Source organism: Ips typographus, linkage group LG6 (assembly GCF_016097725.1).
Source record: "Ips typographus isolate SLU linkage group LG6, UJ_Ityp_2.0, whole genome shotgun sequence".
NCBI classification, from domain to species: Eukaryota; Metazoa; Arthropoda; class Insecta; order Coleoptera; family Curculionidae; genus Ips; species Ips typographus.
The window spans coordinates 859,884-877,991 of NC_138427.1; the positions used below are offsets into that span (position 1 = coordinate 859,884).

General features: G+C 37.6%; 1 protein-coding gene, 1 long non-coding RNA gene and 1 pseudogene across 11 annotated transcripts in view; 2 read left to right on the forward strand and 1 right to left on the reverse strand.

Annotated features, from left to right (window-relative positions):
• LOC145730334 (uncharacterized) overlaps positions 1 to 18,108 on the forward strand; it is a 318,043-nt gene that overhangs the window by 6,412 nt on the left and 293,523 nt on the right. The window lies entirely within an intron of this gene.
• The window catches only part of dlg1 (MAGUK family member discs large 1), a 269,680-nt gene continuing 266,445 nt past the window's right edge, over positions 14,874 to 18,108 (reverse strand). For all 10 annotated transcript variants that reach the window (XM_081981489.1, XM_081981488.1, XM_081981486.1 and 7 more), the window contains one exon: positions 14,874 to 15,397. In XM_081981489.1, the coding sequence (XP_081837615.1) occupies positions 15,291 to 15,397 (107 nt within the window). In that variant the 3' untranslated portion in view covers positions 14,874 to 15,290. The remainder of the gene's footprint in view (positions 15,398 to 18,108) is intronic.
• LOC145730410 (uncharacterized) lies at positions 15,851 to 16,588 on the forward strand (annotated as a pseudogene).

Sequence of the window (18,108 nt, forward strand, 5' to 3'; positions counted from 1 at the left end):
CCTGCGGTGTTTACTACAGAACAAGTTGCCCGCTACTTTTCTATACAGATCACTGTTTCATGTATCTGTGCTAGAAATGTTACAAAACTCTCGACAGATTTCTTTGCTCGCTATACTGTTATTTTCGGTTTGAAAATTTGAGTGTGGCGACTCACTTCGCACACGACACGTCCACATAATCGAATGCTGGTGCCGTAAACGAGCTCTGCTGCCATAGCATTAAGGTCTTCTTTATTGCGGTACACATTCCCAGCAAGACCAAGGGAAGAGCATATACCCAGTCCTTATTTTCGTGTAATTTTATAGCGCTTTTGAGTTGGCGATGCATTCGTTCTACCACCCCGTTCGATTGAAGATTACTTTTTGTAACTGCTATATGTAGTTAAATTGTGACAGACGATGCGAACTTCATGTTAGCAGAGTTTTTGATTCGTAGTGCCATCTGAGTTATGGGAACTATACCCCATAACTGGTAATCCCGACGTGATCTGAACACGCAATCTTCTGGCTGCAGATAATATGGAATCACTTTCAATGTTAAGACGGTCGCATTTCATGTTCATCGCTGCACAGCCGCAATTCGTTACCAACTTCGTCCTTGCCTTCAGTCAATCCACTATTACTCTTCACTACTTCATTTAGTACTGAGGCGACACATTTCGCACACGTCCAGACAGATAGCACCACGCATCAAAAACTTGTGGCGGTCACTATGCTTTTTCCTGACCACCTGGGGCCAACCTTGCTTACCTGAAGTTCCACGGCACGACGGACTTTGATTCAGTGACGTGTTCAGCAACCGTTTCGTTATTGTTGTTGTTGACTGTCAGTCACAGACTTGAGCGTTCAAGAGAGTTCAAGGTCTCTCTGCAATAGGACAACCTTTGGTTGTAATGAAGTGTTGGACGTTGTGTTTTGGATTTGAGCCCAAGGTTGAAGGTCTAGTGATATCTACTCAACTCATTTAAAAGATTTTGAATACCAGAGTCATTGCCAACAGTGAGATTGCTGTAAACCCGAGAACGGGAGGTGCCAGCTGGACATCCAAGTTTGGTGGAACTGTCAATGAGCCTTCTAGGTATTTCTAAGGTCTATCAACAGTCAAAAATGTTCGATGAAGTCAGCTCCTATAATAGCTTGAGAAACATTAGCAATTATGAATACCCACTTGAATGAACGACGAAGGTTGAGATCCAGCGTCAAAAGCTTTTCTCCAAAAGTGTCAATGATTGTATTGTTGGCAGCATACAATTTGAATTTTGAGGCTGAAGGAAATTTCTGTCTTGTCATTGACTTTGGCAGAACAGAAACAGCTGATCCAACTGTGGGCGACATGCCTTGCAACTACTGACTCTCACAAATATGCAACCAGCAATACAGTTCTGATTCTCCAATATCACGCCGTCATTCCCAGACAGTAGATAAGTACTTATATAAGGTCCACGTCGCATACTGACGTGTGTATAAGGCAAGGGGCTGCCAAGCCTTACTGACGAGTCCAAAAGGCAGCTCCTGGGACGAAACACACATTACTACGTCATACCCCTTTTCTCGGTATGTAACCTCCACAACAGTCTGTCACGATTAAACGACAGTTACAAGTCATCTTCAATCCTGTGTATAAGGCACGGAGCTGTCAATCCTTACTGACGACTCCAACGACAGCTTCCGGGACAAAACACACTTTATCGGTCAATAGGCAAGACGCCCCAGGCAAGTCCACATGACATCACGTCGGGGTCATCAGTTATAGTTCCCATAAAGTTGAAGTGAGCGAAAGAATGACAAGAATGGCGCATGACATTGATTGAAGAAGATGTCAATTTACCAGCAAGATCAGAAACCATTGTTAACATTCACCTGGATGAAGATATTGACTGAGTTTGACTGAAATCAACTTAACTTCAGCTAGTAGAACCGAGATATAAGCGCAAGACGACTCTGTGAAGAAGGGAGTGCTTGTGGCTCGAACTCTAGTTCAACAGAAAGACGGCCAAGCGTATGTGAAGGTGGCTAACTTGAAAGAATGTGACCAAATGTTGAAAAAATGCGACGTCGTAGCCAAATCTAAGCCAGTAATAATGGAACTACAGAGGCGAAAAAGGCGAAACCAAATCTCGAGACTAACTCTTCTCAGTGGAAAATTCCAGCATCACTCTGAAAGGACAAAAAAAAAATTTTGGCAATCTGCTTCTTAACTAGAATGTGTTTGCCTTAAAGTAGATTTGGGAAGAACTCATTTGGTGAGACATAAAATTGAAACCGGTGACCATTTGCCAATCAAGCAGAGTCCCAGAAGAATCCCATTGGCTAAACAAACGGAAGTGGAAAATCTGACAAAAGATATGGCGAATGTAAACGTTATCGAGCCATCCACCAGCCCTGGAAGTTCTCCTGTGGTGGATGGGACTACAAGATTTTGTGTGGACTACAGAAGACTGAATGACGTTACCAAGAAGTACAGTTATCCTTTACCAAGATTAGACGACACCATCGACACTCTGGCCAATGCAAAATGGTTTTCTACTTTTGACTTAAAAAGTGGATATTGGCAGGTGGAAATAGACTTGACAACGGGACAAGGAGAAAACTACCTTTTCAACTGGAAACCGCCTGTCGCATTTTAACGTTATGCCTTTTGCACAGTGCAATGCCCCTGCAACTTTCGAAAGACTGTACAGGCTGTACTTCGAGGATTAACCTGGAAAACCTGCCTTGTTTACTTAGATGACATCATCATCATGGGAAAAACAGTCAAAGAGCACCTACAAAACATCGAAGAAATCTTCAAGAAGTTCCGGGGAGCAAATTTGAAATTAAATCCGAAGCTTTTTCCAGGAAGAAGTTGAGTACTTAGGACATGTCATCTCGTCAGAAGGCGTAAAAACAGATCCGAAGCAGCAAAAACTGGCTAACTCCTAAGGACAAGCACGAATTAAGAACGTTTTTGGGATTGTGCTCATACAGAAAGTTTGTTCGTGAATTTTTCCATATAGCCAGACCTTTACACAAATTGACAGAAAATAACCAGCCCTTCGAATGACCAACACGCCAAATCATGGAGAGTCATGGAAGCCCTTTGTTCACCGCCAATCTTCGCTTACCCACGACCTGGTGAAAAGTTTATTGTGGACGCAGATGCTAGCAACACTAGTGTGGGCGGAGTCTTGTCTCAAAAACAAGATGGAGAAGAACGAGTAATAGCATACTTCAACAAAGCATTATCAAAACCAGAGAGAAATTATTGTTACCAGGAAGGATCTGTTAACCGTAGTGAAGACAGTTGAACACTTTCATAAATAGTTGTATGAAACGCAGAGGCTGTGCGAAGACGACCTTGTCCAGAGGGTTGTAACCACTGCAAGCGGCTCGAAGTGGATGAGTTTGGAAAGACTTGCTGAAGAACAGCTTTGAAAAATGACGTCGCAAGGGAACAGAAAAACTTGTCCGCAGAATAAAGACAAGACTTCGACTTCGGACCGATAATTGGCTGGAAGGAACTTGGTGAAAGATCAAAGGGGGAGGAGATTTCCGCTAAGTCTCCAACATTGAATGATAATGGGCTTTGTGGGAGTCTCTTGGGAGCGGCTACAGATAGTGCTTCCAAGAAACCGAGTAAATGAGGTATTGCAAAAAAAGGCACATTGGAATTGGTGGTGGACACTTGGGCATTAACAAGACGCTGAATAAAGTCCGGGAAAGGTTCTACTGGCTACGTAGTCGAGCAGATGTACAAGATTGGTATAGACGTTGAACAGTTACAGAATTTCGAGCACACTAGTAATTTTTGGATTCAACTATTCAGCCTGCATTAAATGGCTATTTCAGGTTTTTTAATTACATACAAGCCCAAATAAAGGTTTGGCAGTCCCTATTGACTGATCCTTGAGTGATTACTTTTAAATACATAATCTAAAGTCTTGTTAATAAGAAGCAGCTAGCGCTACTTTGATTGAAGATTAATCAGTCAAAATCGTACTTCTTTTAAGTATATGCTTGACAATTTTTTATAAAACGCTTTTATTACTGTGTAAATCGACATTCGACAGTATACAAATTATTGATCCTTCGAGTAGGATTTTGGTAAAATTTGATGGTTTATTTGTCAGATTTATTGTTTGATCGCATATCGGAATTGTTGGTTTCCTGTGAATCTTAAAATAAAATGTGAAAGGTTTTGAATAAATAAACCAAACTTTTTATTAGTAAAATTTATTTGAATATTAACTACAACTGAAATAAGTTATGTGGCAATTCTTCTAATAATCAATAACAATAACATTTTATATTAAAGCACTACACATAAACCTGTGTATTTACAATATAGTACCGCAAGATTGCAACTTGAATCGACAAAATTACATGATAACAATGAAATACTAAAAATTTTTTATAACTCATTTATCTACCTAATAACGATTTTACAATATTAGCAACAAGCATATCAAATCAAAAAAAAATTAATAAAAATATGTTCAGTTTTGTGAAATGTCCGCAAAAGAGGCGTACTATTAATATAGATTCAGAAAAGTACATATTATCAGCATAATTTCGATTATAATAGCAACCTGTAAATAATTGCAAATTTATTTATTTATTTATTTGTGACTGACAACTTTCAGTGAAATTGATTGCAAAAAAATGCGATATAACTTTTAAGTCGTCTGTAGTAGGTAATGTAGTAGTATCTTGAACTTTGCCCTATTGAAGATTCTTTTCCATCAAATCTCAAATCCTTTTTAATTATAAATCTTTGCTAAAGTTGGTTTTGTTTGTGTTCGTCAACAGACGTCGCTTTATTAACTCAAACAAACTAAATGCAACCCAGATGTATGTAAAATTAAATGCACTAAATATTACAACAAATACCAAGAACCACAAAATTTTGATTTTTTTTTTTCATTCAAATTATTCAATACACAACAGAAAATGTTCCTTAGGGAAATAAAAATATAGGTTGGGCGACCCCAGATGAGGTATAGGGATGCGTCCCAGAGACACGCGGGAAGAAATTGGATCCAAACCGTCCAAGACAGACTCCACTGGATACAACTGGAAGAGGCCTACGTTCATTAGTGGACGATGATGGGCTAATAAATAGGACTAGGATTGAGAAGAACAAAAAACGCATGTAAAAGAATTGAAATTATGTGCATATTCTGCTACTCTTCAAATTTCAGTTCACATAAAATATGTTCACGATCTTTTTGGATCTAACCTACAGATGAGTCAGAGGGAAAAATCCAGGAAAACCTTTGGAAACGGTTTACACCCAAGTTTAGAACAAAAAATTGTGGACGACAAAAGAAATTATGCATGTTGTGGAAAAAAGGAGAAAACATAAGAATGATGCCACAAAAAGTACCAAAAACTCAACAGAATACTACAAAGAGGATCGGGGAAGTGAAACAGAAAGAGATGTAGATGTCAAGAAATTGAAGAACTACAAAGTGAAAGAAGAAAAGCGTAGGCACGAGATATAGCACGACAACACTATGCAAGTGCTGAGGGACACTGTATTAGATGTCAAGGATATTAGAATCATATAAGTAACTTATACTGGAACCAAACAACCCTCATTAAGTTCAATACAAAGGAAGAGAGAGAAGACAAATCTTTATCAAAATATCAAAACTTTTTAAAAGCCAAAACATCAAAGCCAGAATCCTTCGATGTTAGTACACTCTTTCTATGGAGTAGTATCATAAACATTGACAGAGGCGACCCAAAAAACTTTATAAGCATTTGAAATGTTGGTATACAGGAGAATTCTGACGATCTCATGGGTGGACAGAATGTCTAATGAGCCTGTACTGGAAAGAATAAACAATGAAAGGGAAATGATAAACTACACTCTATAAACAGAAGAAAACTTGAATATCTGGGCCATATAATTTGAAACGAAAACAAATACCAGCTCCTTAAGGAAATTCCCCAGAAAAAAGTCTATGGCAAGAGAGGACCCCGAAGGCTCAGAATATCATTGATGAAAAAAACAACTACTGACTTATTCAGAGCAGCCAACAAGGTTATCACAGCCAGGATAATCGCCAATATTCGGAATGAATAAACATTTGAATAAAGGATTTTACCCTATCCATGGAATTTTAACATTTTGTCCTTTGTTATGAATGTTATGATTGTATGCCAATTTTTCTTCTAATTTCTTAGTCATCTTGCCAATTAGCAATAAAAAACTAACTTCCAAAAGACGAAGTATCTGATGAGCAAACTATGAAAAATTGGGTTTGTAGAAGTGTTGGTTTAACAAATAACTCAAGTGCATTAACAAATAATATATTTATAGGAGGAAAGTGATATACTATTAAGTTGTCGTTTAACCTTAAGCAAAGATTATAAAATCTTGCACGTTATTTGATGCTTGCGGTTACATGAATAAAATGTTGTGGTTATTTGTCATGTTGTCCTAACATCATGGATATGATGAAGGCTTCCACGGCCGGTCAAAACTTAAATATGAAGGTTATCCGGGCTTATAAGCCGTGGTCCAATGGAATTTCTATTCAAATATCAGATCATTGACTCGAGAGTACGGAAGAGCACTTCGACCGTTATGTCATCGCCTTTGATAATGTCCGCCGCAGATGTGGACAAAACCTCAGGAAGAAATTCCATTGGACTAGGGCTTATAAGCCCGGATAACCTTCATATTTCAATCATGGATATGGTTTATGTGCTAAGTTTCAAAAAACTTCAAATCAAAACTTTTCAAAAGCTGTTCACATACTTTTTGTTGTTTGTTGATAGTTTGTTTAATTTTCCATAAGTGAAACAGACATTTAAGTTCCATAATGGCTGGTTGGGCGTTAAAAATGCAGCATTTATGTGTAATCAGTCTAACATTTATGTTTCACCTATGCATTATTAATAGGTAATTAATACCTGGGAAACGGTGTAGGTTATAATAAGTGCCAACTGAAGTCCGAATGAGTTATCCAATATTTTGCAAACCAAAAAGGTATACATACTTAGTTGGTATCTCTAAGATCAATATGGTTTTCAATTCCCAATTCCCAATGTAAATGAGGAATTCTTTGAATAAAAATTTGTAAATTGTTGGATTGGTCGGGGAAATCAATCACCATGGCCAGCACAGCCAACACTGAAAAAACACTTTTAATTCGACGACTCACCTAAGAAATACTTATAATTTTTATTAATAACAGCTATTGGATTGGACATCTTGTTTTGGCTAAAATCTTTTTGCTAACAATATTTTACTTGATATGAAATAGCTGCTCTACTATTTTAGGCATGTTTTTAGTTTTTGAATAGAATATATTTACCATAAGTAAGTGGTTGATTCATTACAAGTCAATTAATAAAATGCGGTATTTGTAATAAGTAAGAGACCTTTTTAAATTAGGTTACTATTTTCCAAGTATAGATAAAATCGCGTCATTTGTGGGAAACCTCTGTAAACGGCGGTGGTAGATCGGACACGGGTACGGTTAGTACTAGTTGATAGTTATGTGCCTTGAGTATTTTACCCTCCACCGCGACCGCAGGTCTATTGTGGCTCACACATAAGTTAAAGCTCATCCAGAATACTCGACTCCCTGACGATCCGAATAACTGCTCTGGATGAGAGGTTGTCCAGGTCTCCTGGGCGTACATCCGCCCGTTCAAACATGGAAGACCTGGAGTTGGCCAGAGCCGGATAACGGCACAGTAGGTGCGCGACCGACTCGCCATCTTCCATACATCAGCGGCATTCGGCGTCTTCCGCCAGGCCTATCCGGTGCATGTGAGCCCTTAGTGACACTCACCTCTTCACCTCACTCACCCCCACTTCACCGTGCGCCATACCGAGTGCCGGTTCTGGGCCGATGTAGGCCGCCTCCGAACCCAGTTTAGCCAGTGTGTCGGCTTTGGCATTCCCTGTGAAGTCGGAGTGACCCGGAATCCACATCAGGGTAACGCTGTTGGATTTTCCAAGAGTGTTAAGGACTTTATGACAGCCCAGGACCGCCTTTGACATAAAGCGACCTGAGGAGAGGGCCAGAACAGCGGCCTCACTGTCTGTGAAGATTTTTACCGATTTCCGCCAGGGGTTTTTTTTTTCATCATCTCCCTAGAGCAGATCTCGATGGCGTAGAGTTCAGCCTGCAGGACCGTCGGTGTTTGTCCCAGTCCCTCAGAGATCCCCGCCTTGGCACAGAAAGCCCCGGCTCCAGTCCCTTTTGAGGTCTTTGAGCCGTCGGTAAACCAGCAGATATCTGCTCGAAGTAGGTCATCAGCCCATTCTGCCCAGGCCACTCTCGACGGGACGAGGGTCCTGTAACAGAAATCGGTGGCAGTCGTGCCCGACCGAACATCGGAGGGCATAGCAAGGGACTCGTGATTTAGAATTTCCGTGGCCCACGAGGCTCCATGTATGTGGCCAGGACACGGATAATATGAAAGAGCCGGTAGCAGGCCGTCCTCGCTTCTCTCTTCAGCGGGAGCTGAAGGGGGGGTAAGTTAAGGAGGTACTCTAACGCAGACGTGGGCGTTGTCTTGAACGCCTCCGTGATTAAAAGGCATGCCTGTCTTTGGATGGAAGACAGTTTCTTCGCTACGGCTACCAGACTAAGGCCACGTAGGTCAGCACAGGTATAATTGTGCTGGTGTAAAGCCAATATAGCTGCTGGGGCCCTAGACCCGAGGATTTCCCGCAGATGCTTTTACATCTCCAAAGCAGGATTGTAGCTCTACTGACTAGTCTGTCCACATGAGGGTTCCAGGTGAGTGTTTTATCTAGAATGACTCCCAGATATTTCACCTGCGCCGCATATGGTATTGTCTTACCAGAGAGGGAGGGCGGTTTAAGAAACTCCAACTTCCTCCTTTTGGTAAAGGGTATAATTACTGTTTTGAGCGGATTTACCCTAAGGCACTCCTTCTCACATTGAGGACCTCCTGAACGGTGGGAGAATAGTCGTCGTCCCGGAGTCCTTTAATGAGTACGGCTAGATCGTCAGCATAAGCCTGGACCTCGACGTTCCAAAGAGCAAGGGTGGCCAGCAGACTGTCCACCAAGATACACCACAGCAAGGGAGATAAAACCCCTCCTTGCGGGCAACCCCTCACTGGACGGAAGCCGACTATCTCTCCCTGCAGCTCGGACGTGACAGTCCTTTGTGTTAGCAGAGCCTCCATCCATCTATAAACGTTGGGTTCTGCTCCCCTCGCCTTGGCCGCCGCCGTGAGTGATGAGGAGAGTGCATTGAAAGGCACCTTCTATATCTAGAAAGATGCCAACTGCTATTCCTTTACTCTCGAGGGTAACTAAAGTACTAAATGCGACAGTGAACTAGAACAGTTAAGCTGTTAAGAGTGTGCGCCTTATTGTCAGCGATAGAAAAAATTAGGTAAACGTAAACCATTAATACATTTTAAAGACTTTTTGTTCATTTTTTGATATTTGGGTAGTTCCTGACCAAGTCAAGGCTTTTCGTTGCATATCTATCTGGTGCAGCGTGCACGTTCCAACGTCAACGACACATCAGAGTATTATTTAAAATAGCCAAACCATACCCAACCCACTCTTTATAAAAGTAATTTAGTCGAGTGGGGCTTGGGCGAATATATTTCGGTGTTCGATGGTAAGCATAATATTTAATTATACTATAATTTAGAGATTTTGTGAACTAGGGAATTGCAAGACCAACTATAATAAAGGTAAAACTTACAATGAAGATTTTGAAGATGCACACCCATGTTAGCTAAGTGTCGTTTTTGTATCTGTACTTACTATACGTATTTAACTACCTTTATTAGACATAGATAATTCTGATGTGCAACTTTGATAAAGTCACATCGTATTTCACATTTAATAAGCTTGGATTCCAAGATTCCAAATTTCTGAAAGTTATTAAGTGGGTACATATTATTTGTATTATTTTTTTATAGTTTAGAAGGAATAACTGACAAAAGTTTTCCACTCCTCACTGAGGACATTATCGAGAACAAAATATTCCCAAAATATAGAATTGTTTCTTCTATGGACGGTCTCGCAATGCAACCTCCTGCATAGCAACAACATTTAATTGAAGCTATCTATATTCGTGCTTGGTATCAAATGTATTATGAATGTGATATACAAATTTCCTTAACTAGAAAGTAATTTAATCAAACCAAATAAATTATCAAGCTAAACTAAAAAAGTACTTTAGCTAAAAGAAACTAAGATATTTGCAGGTATTTTGCGACTTGGCGCCTAGTTAATACAAGTTTTTTGTTGAGAATAAAATTTATCGGTGAATTTGGCATTATTTAAGCAATATTTCCATCGTTTACCTATCACCTTAATAAATAATTTAAAATTATTCAGTAACAAACTTTCTGATTACTGCTGTTTTTGTGACATATCTCACATGGTGACCCTGACGTGATCACGAGAGATCAACAAATAGTACGTGGTTCTGTAACTACAACTTGTGACTAAAGTACGTGTAAATCACGATTACTTCCAAGGATTTACCTGAAGCAAACATGAGTCAACTGTAGTTTTACCCTCCCAGCAAACCAGCAACCTCCTGCTGAAAAATGTTTGCCTCAAGCACCACTCAACCAGACTTACGTAAATAGGGTGAGTAAAAATTCCATCTGAATCGCGGAAAAACATTAAAATCTGACAGATGCAAGTTGAGGATCAGTTTTCAAATGCCAACATGATACTTGAGAAAACCAACTTTAACCCCATTCTGCCACACGAGACAGTGAAGTAGCTGAGTTAATACCAGATTTTCTTTTCCAACCACAAACAGCACATCCATACACTGGTATGCGTAGATTACAATTGAAATTTGAAGAGTCTGATGGCAGAAAATTGAACAAACTCACTGAACTTGATTTAGGTGACCGCAAACTATCTCATCAATTACTGCGTAAAATAAAAGTACTGGCAGGAACACAAGTACAGCTAAATTTTTGAATTATCGACGCTCAGCTTTTTAACGGAAGCTTTCCACTCCCACAGCACCATTCAAAAATGATTACATTTTAAGACTTGAAACACAAGTTACACAGCTTTGCTCTTCAATCAACACTCGGAAACCCATTGCGACCTGCTCCAGCAGCTGCAGTAAACAGCAGTCTAAATATCAACATCATACTACGGATCCCGCTTTATTTATGTTGGTGCCACAACAGATATGACAATAAAATCAGAACCTGCAGAAACTTCTAAGACGGAGTTATATTAATGCTCGATTGCACCGTTAGTTTAAACGTTGATTAAACACTTAGACCCAGTTGTACAATAGTGGTTCAACCTTTGAACCTGGTTTATGTCAGAAATGGCACTTTGACAGCAATGCATTTCTTATGGAAAAGTTCAACTACCAGTTGAAGTTCAACTGAACCACTCTTTGAACTGTGATTGTACAACTGGGCTTTAGTTAGTCAGTGACATGCAAATATAATAGACCAAATCAGTAATTAGGTTTTAAACATTGTTTAGGCGAACGATGCAAACGGCAATAAGAGTTTTTAGGACTGAAGGGCTGGTAGCAATTTGTGAGTTAGTTAGTTGACAAGGCGTGTCACTCACAGCTTCATCCTAACCGAGCCCTTTTTTATGTATATACAGGGTAATTCAAATTCGACCCTCATTATTGGGATCTCGGAAAGTATAAGAGATACGAGAAAGTTTAAATTCTGGCAAAGTTGCTCAATTTAAAGTTAAACCAAATACCGTTTTAAAAATTTCGATTTTCCTAGTACTTCTGAAGATATCCGAAAAAAACAAATTTTTATTTTTTGTTTTTATTTATTTTTAACCTTATTTGAAGAGATATCCTAAAACCGAAAAAACATTTTCATTGCCACTTTTTATCAGCTATACCAGGGGTTCCCAAACTTTTCCAGTTTGCGGCGCACTTACAGGTTTGGTATTTTGTCAGGGCGCCCTCACTCGCAATATGTCTATATAGTCGGGTACAAGAAAGTTACAAAACACACAACTCTAACCTAACGCTCGAATAGGTTTATTATTGAACACAAGAATACATTATAATTAAAGAAAAAAAAATCAATGTGATGAATGAACTTGGTGATCTCCACAGATTTTCTCAAAGCGAGGAATAAGGTTTGACACTGCCACTCCCATTTCTTGCTCCACGTTGATCTTTGAAGGATATTTGTTCTTTATTACAGCTACAGCTGAAAATCCGGGTTCACATAAATAGGATGTTGCAAAGGGGATTAAAATCCTTGAAGAAAGAGTTGGATATTCATTTTTAATGGTTACTCAAAACTCCACCAATTCAGAAGTAGCGAATTGTGTTTTAAGGCTGTTGTCACAAGAGAGTTCAATAAGACTCTCTTCTTCTAGTGAAGTGAATTCTGGTGGATATTGTGTATGAAAAGGATCTTGGCAAATTTTTCGACATTTTCTTCAGTAAAGTATTTTGCAAACCATTCTGTGAATTTGGAAAGATGTTCCGTGAAAAGGGAGAGCAAATCTTGAGAGATAACGAGGTTATTAGAAGCTGAGAAATTATATAATTGTGCTAGTGCTAGCTCTCGCGTCGTCCTGTACCTAAATGTGACTCAATATGAGCGACATATTAAAAATTTTAAACGTCAAAATAGTACGTTTAATTCTGATTTTAGTCATGTATGACAACTTATGATTTGTTTCATAAATGACGAAATAATTCAATAAAAACTAATTTTACCTCAATAAGTTGACTTTGAATTTATGAGAAGTTTTATGAACATGACTTGACAGGATCTGTCAAACGCTATCATTTAGACTGCATTACTTTCAATTAAATTTGTATTCAAATGAAAAACTTTATTAACCACTTTTACACATTATTTTTATTTTAAGATTTATTAGAAATTTAATACGAGCACTTTGAAACCAAATCAACGTACTTACTTTTATGTTTCCAAGTGAGAGGTCATCATTTTGAAAACTTCAGTTTTTTTAAGTTTTGTTTTTTCTTAATCGTTAAGTGTAATTTAGATTAACCTTGTTGTTTTAAGAAACACCAAATTTTAGCACAAATGAAGCTTCTTCCTAGGATACTATTCTGACCGCCGCCATATTGGAATTAAACCTGTCAAGGTGGCCATTTTTACCAATTTTGGCATGAAGAACATGAATCCGGTGTCCGTTTTGCTGTAACTGCCGCCGTTTTGTCACCGACCTTGAAATTATGGCAATTATTTTGGCAGTTTTCAAGACATGGTACCCATAAAAAATACCCCCTATAAAAACGTCAAAATTCTATTTATTTTTTATTTTTTAGGGTCAATCGGTGTGTTGTACGGAAAATTTTTATATTTAATTAAAAAAGCGTCTCTTTGAGGGGCATACATAGTAAAAATTTCACACTGCTCACTCAAACCGTTTTCGAGAGATTTAGCAAAATGTCCATAAAGGTAATCAAATTTGACGCCCTCTAGCGACCAAACGGGGCAACTTAACAGTGCGCGCTCAACGTCACGTAATAGCTCCATTCATTAGCTACCTACGATCATATGATATGTCTACGGAATGTTTCAAATAATCAATTCATTTTTTAAAAAATGCACCGACATTTTCTTCAAGTGAAGGGTTTTCTTGGCCTACTACACTGATCGGCGCCATATTGGATTTAGACGTGTCAAGGGGCCATTTTTAACTAATTTTGGCATGAAGAACATGAATCTGGGGTCCGTTTTGCTGTAACTGGTGCCATTTTATCATCGACTTTAAAATTAGGGCATTTTTGACGGTATTCAAAGCCAGCTAAGGCAAAATTAATTTTTATTAAATTAATTTGTCATTTATAAAGCAAATCATAAGTTGTTGTCATACATCACTGACTTCAAAATGAAATGCTGTATTTGGTAGTGTAAAAATCCAATATGGCGTCCATAACAAAAAAGAAAGTTGATGATGACTGCCAACAGACGAAAAGTCGGGCAGCAAATATGCAACCGTCATCGTATAGCTGATAAAAAGTGGCAATGAAGTAATGTTTTTTCGGTTTTGGGATATAGCTGCAAATAAGGTTAGAAGGAAATAAAAACAAAAAATCAAATTTTCAGTTTTTTTCGGATATCTTCGGAAGTACTTGGAAAATCGTAATTTTTAAAACGGTATTTGGTTTAACTTTAAATTGAGCAACTTTGCCCCAATTTAAACTTTCTCGTATCTCTTATAGTTTCCGAGATCCCAATTGTGAGGTTCAAATTTGAATTACCCTGTATACATGGACTTGTCGATGATCTGAACATAGCATCGATTGTTAATATATTCTGCCTGAAGAAGGTTGTTCTTCGTTGATGTTGATTGTACTCAAAAAATGTTGGGTTATTATTTTGATGAGCAGCTTCATTGGTCTTGCTTTTCTCGTAGATCGGGAATGCAATGTTAGATTTCCACATTCTGGGGTACTTCTTTAGTGGACATAGTCATACTGTAAGGGTGTAATAGTTCGGTCATCATCTCATCGCCTCCATAATTGAGCATAATATTTTTTCTAAATGTTTTTTTTTGAAGTTTGAGCACACATTTCCCCCAACAAACTTTGCTTAGCAAACAACTCCTTTTAAAGGCATAATCCATTATTATGGCAGAAAATTACATTACTTAAAACGTTTTCATTTAGCTGATTATGCCAAAGAAAAAAATAAAAAACTTAAAATTAATAATTTTTTGAATTTCATTAATTTTGTCTTGTCGTCAAACTTTCTCTTGCAAATCTTTCTGGTGCCCTTATAAGGATAGTGTCTCTCTTGAATTTTGGTAGAGAATCAAAGTTGCTATAGCTCTTTATTTTAGCGTTTGCGTGAGTTCTCTGTTAAGGAAAAGAAATAAATAAAGAAGGTTGATTTGTCTGAACTAATTAAATTAATTATAAACAAAAAGAAAAACGAGATTCAAATATATTGTGTGATTACTTTAGGGTAACCTTAGGGTGATCATTTCGCACTGATATTGAACAAAACTAAAGATATACATGTAACAATACTCAACTTTAATTAGATTGTATTGCGCTGATATCAAGCGGTGATAATTCGAAACAAAATAGTTTAATTGCCTAGCCACTAACCCTTAACAACTACTAAATAACGATTCGTTTTCATTTGAACGATACATAATAATATGTTTCTACAGAGTGTTCCTTACTTTTTCTTTTGTATATATTATTAGAATTATTGTAAAAGGTGATGTTAGAATTCGAAATTGAATTGTCATAACTGTCGTGATTTCTGTTAAAATTATAAATATAAAACGTAAAGTATTAGCGAACCCTCGACGGGAATATCCAAATTGGGGCCTGAGGTCACAGTTTCTCCTTGGCCGGGATCCAGATTGTGGGGCCCGATTGTTCATTAATGATTTCCTTCACTTGGGCGTAGACGTCCTCCGGTGTGTCGCCTTGAACCACAGCTAAAAATTTACCAAACATTTAAAATCTGTTTTATACCAGATTTCTTCTGACCTATATTCTAGTTAAAAACTAGAAGGAGCGATTATGAATTAGGTTGGCAATAGTAATCGGCTAGTCGGCGGAATGATAACACAGCAGACATCATAAATGAACAGGTTATTTCAAAAACCACCCGCTCTGTGTCTCAGTCAAATGTGTTTATCATCCTAAAGTTTGTTGCATCAGAGTCGTTTTAAGGCTATTTATGCACCAAGGGCGTTAGAGAGAACATTATACTCTCCTTAATGCCTGTGGTGCCTACAATGTTTTATGTTTCATCTAATTCAGCTGTTATTTACTGTTTCTAGCATTGAAAAAGTAAGGTATACCTTTACCGGTATGTTGTTTAGTAATTTTTTTTACCTGAGTGACGCGACTTTGATATTCCTGTCAGTCAGTGACAATCGCAAAAAATGGACGAAATTCCAGAAAGCATAAAAGAAAATGCAGCGAAAGCGAATGAAGCTTATTACGAATAAAGTCAAGAGCTTCCTATGATGATGGGAATACCAAATTTTTATTGCCTGGAAGCCAAAAAATGCCATTGGTAATATTAATGAAACTGTTTTAATGGCGTATATCCAGGAGCTGGTAAGTTGAAAATAGTATTTAAATACTATTTCAATACATACATTTAATTATTCTTTCTTTTTATTTCAGTCAGAAAAATATACTCCTAACTCACTATGGACTCAATTCTTAGAATTACGCTGATCGTTCATGAAAATATAGACATTTCTCAATTTCAACGTCTGATATGATTTTTGAAGGTAAAGTCAAATGGATATGTTCCGAAAAAATCCAAATTTCCAAAAATTCCAAATCCTGATGACATTAATCTGCTACATAGGGTAATACTGGTAATGGGTTTGGTTGGTTACCATATTGAATATAAAGGGGTGGTTATATTTGTAAAAGTGCCAGAGACTAAAACATTTACTTCAAAAAGTTTTACTATTGTCGACGAGGAAAACATAGGTGTTCTAAGTATGATAAGAAGATATGCAGCACTAAGACCTAAAGGAATAAAAGAGCGAAGATTCTTTCTTACATATCGTAAAAAACGACGTAAAAGTTCGACGGTTGCAGAGGGATATATTGATTTAAGAAAATATTTCTTCAAAAAACAAGGTTGCTCAAATGATAGCTAGTTCGGTGTCTTCGCACGAAAATGCAAAAGAAAATTCCTCGATAAAATTATATCAATATGAGAAAACACTAGAAGAATCGATTTCAAACATATGCGAGACTCAGAACAAAGTGATTACTAGAGTTTCGGACCATTCTGGTTGGTTCTGCGTTATTTTCCGGAACTTTTGAAAGTTGTAATTTTTATTTTGGAAATAAAGTTTAGTTAGTTTTGTTGTATTAATTTGGTTGTTTGTGGTATAAGTGTATACTTGAACGTGAGATGATAAAATATAAATAAGCAGCAACATCAAAATAATTAAATAAACAGACATAATTGAAAAAGGTTTCAAGGCGTTATGAACACTATAACCTACACCGTTTCCAAGGTATTATTTATTCATAATGTATAGGAGAAACATAAAGTTGTTAATGTCCGACAGGCTATTATTTCATCAATAATTACACCTATTAAGGTCAATTATCTAAGAAATAATGCCCTAGGGAGTTATTTTTCATAATGCTCTCAGGTGAGGTCGATAGGGTACACAAGGGCCTCTGGACGGAGGGATGAATTGTATGGTTCCTTTGATTTAGAAAACCTATTTGAAGAATAATGTAATAGTATACTAAGTATCACAAACAGAAAGGGAGCTTTACTGATAGATGAGAAGTTTGGAATACTGATAAACCAGGAAATGATATGTACTACGAAATCTCTACCTGAATTTGCTCAATATGCAATGAATTTAAAAAATGTGACCGATTGCACATTTAGTATTAATGCTGTTAATAACAATGAATCGTTATACATATAAGTTGTTGTTTTTAATGTCTACAATATCTTTATTATTATTATAAAAATTAAAAACAAAATGTCTGCTTACTATGCTGCTGCTGCTTATCCGAACACCTCTGTGCATCGTTTGTCTAACTTTGCGCACTGATTAGAAACACTACTATTTCTGAACTTAGCTATATTTTCCTTAGAATGGCCGCCTGGACCCTAAACTGTAAAGAAGCTTGAATCCTTGAAGTGGGTGCATAGAGGAATACTAAAAATATCATCGACGGAACACGTGACAAACAAGGAAGTTATGAAGAGAGTGAGCAAAGAGCTGGAGTTTGTGGAAACCATCAAAGCTAGAAAGCTGCAATACCTGGGACACGTTATACGGGGGTAGAGTTATATCATTTGCAATTGATAACACAGGGGAAAATCCAAGACAAAAAACGTTTAGGAAGGAGAAGAATATCATGGCTGCAGAACTTACGACAATGGAACGGATGCACGTTAACCGAACTTTTTGATGATTGTCAACCTACGCCGCGGAGATGGCAAAAATGACAACATGCATGTCAACTTAGTTTGTGAAGGACCAACCACTTTTTACAGCCCAATTTCATAAAATAAACTATCCAATTTTGTAAATTGTAATAACTCGGTTATCTCGTAAACAATGTTTCAAATCAAAATTTTACAAGAGATACTTCTTTCTCCAAATTGAACAAGGAAATAAAAAAAAAACAGTTTAATTATCTG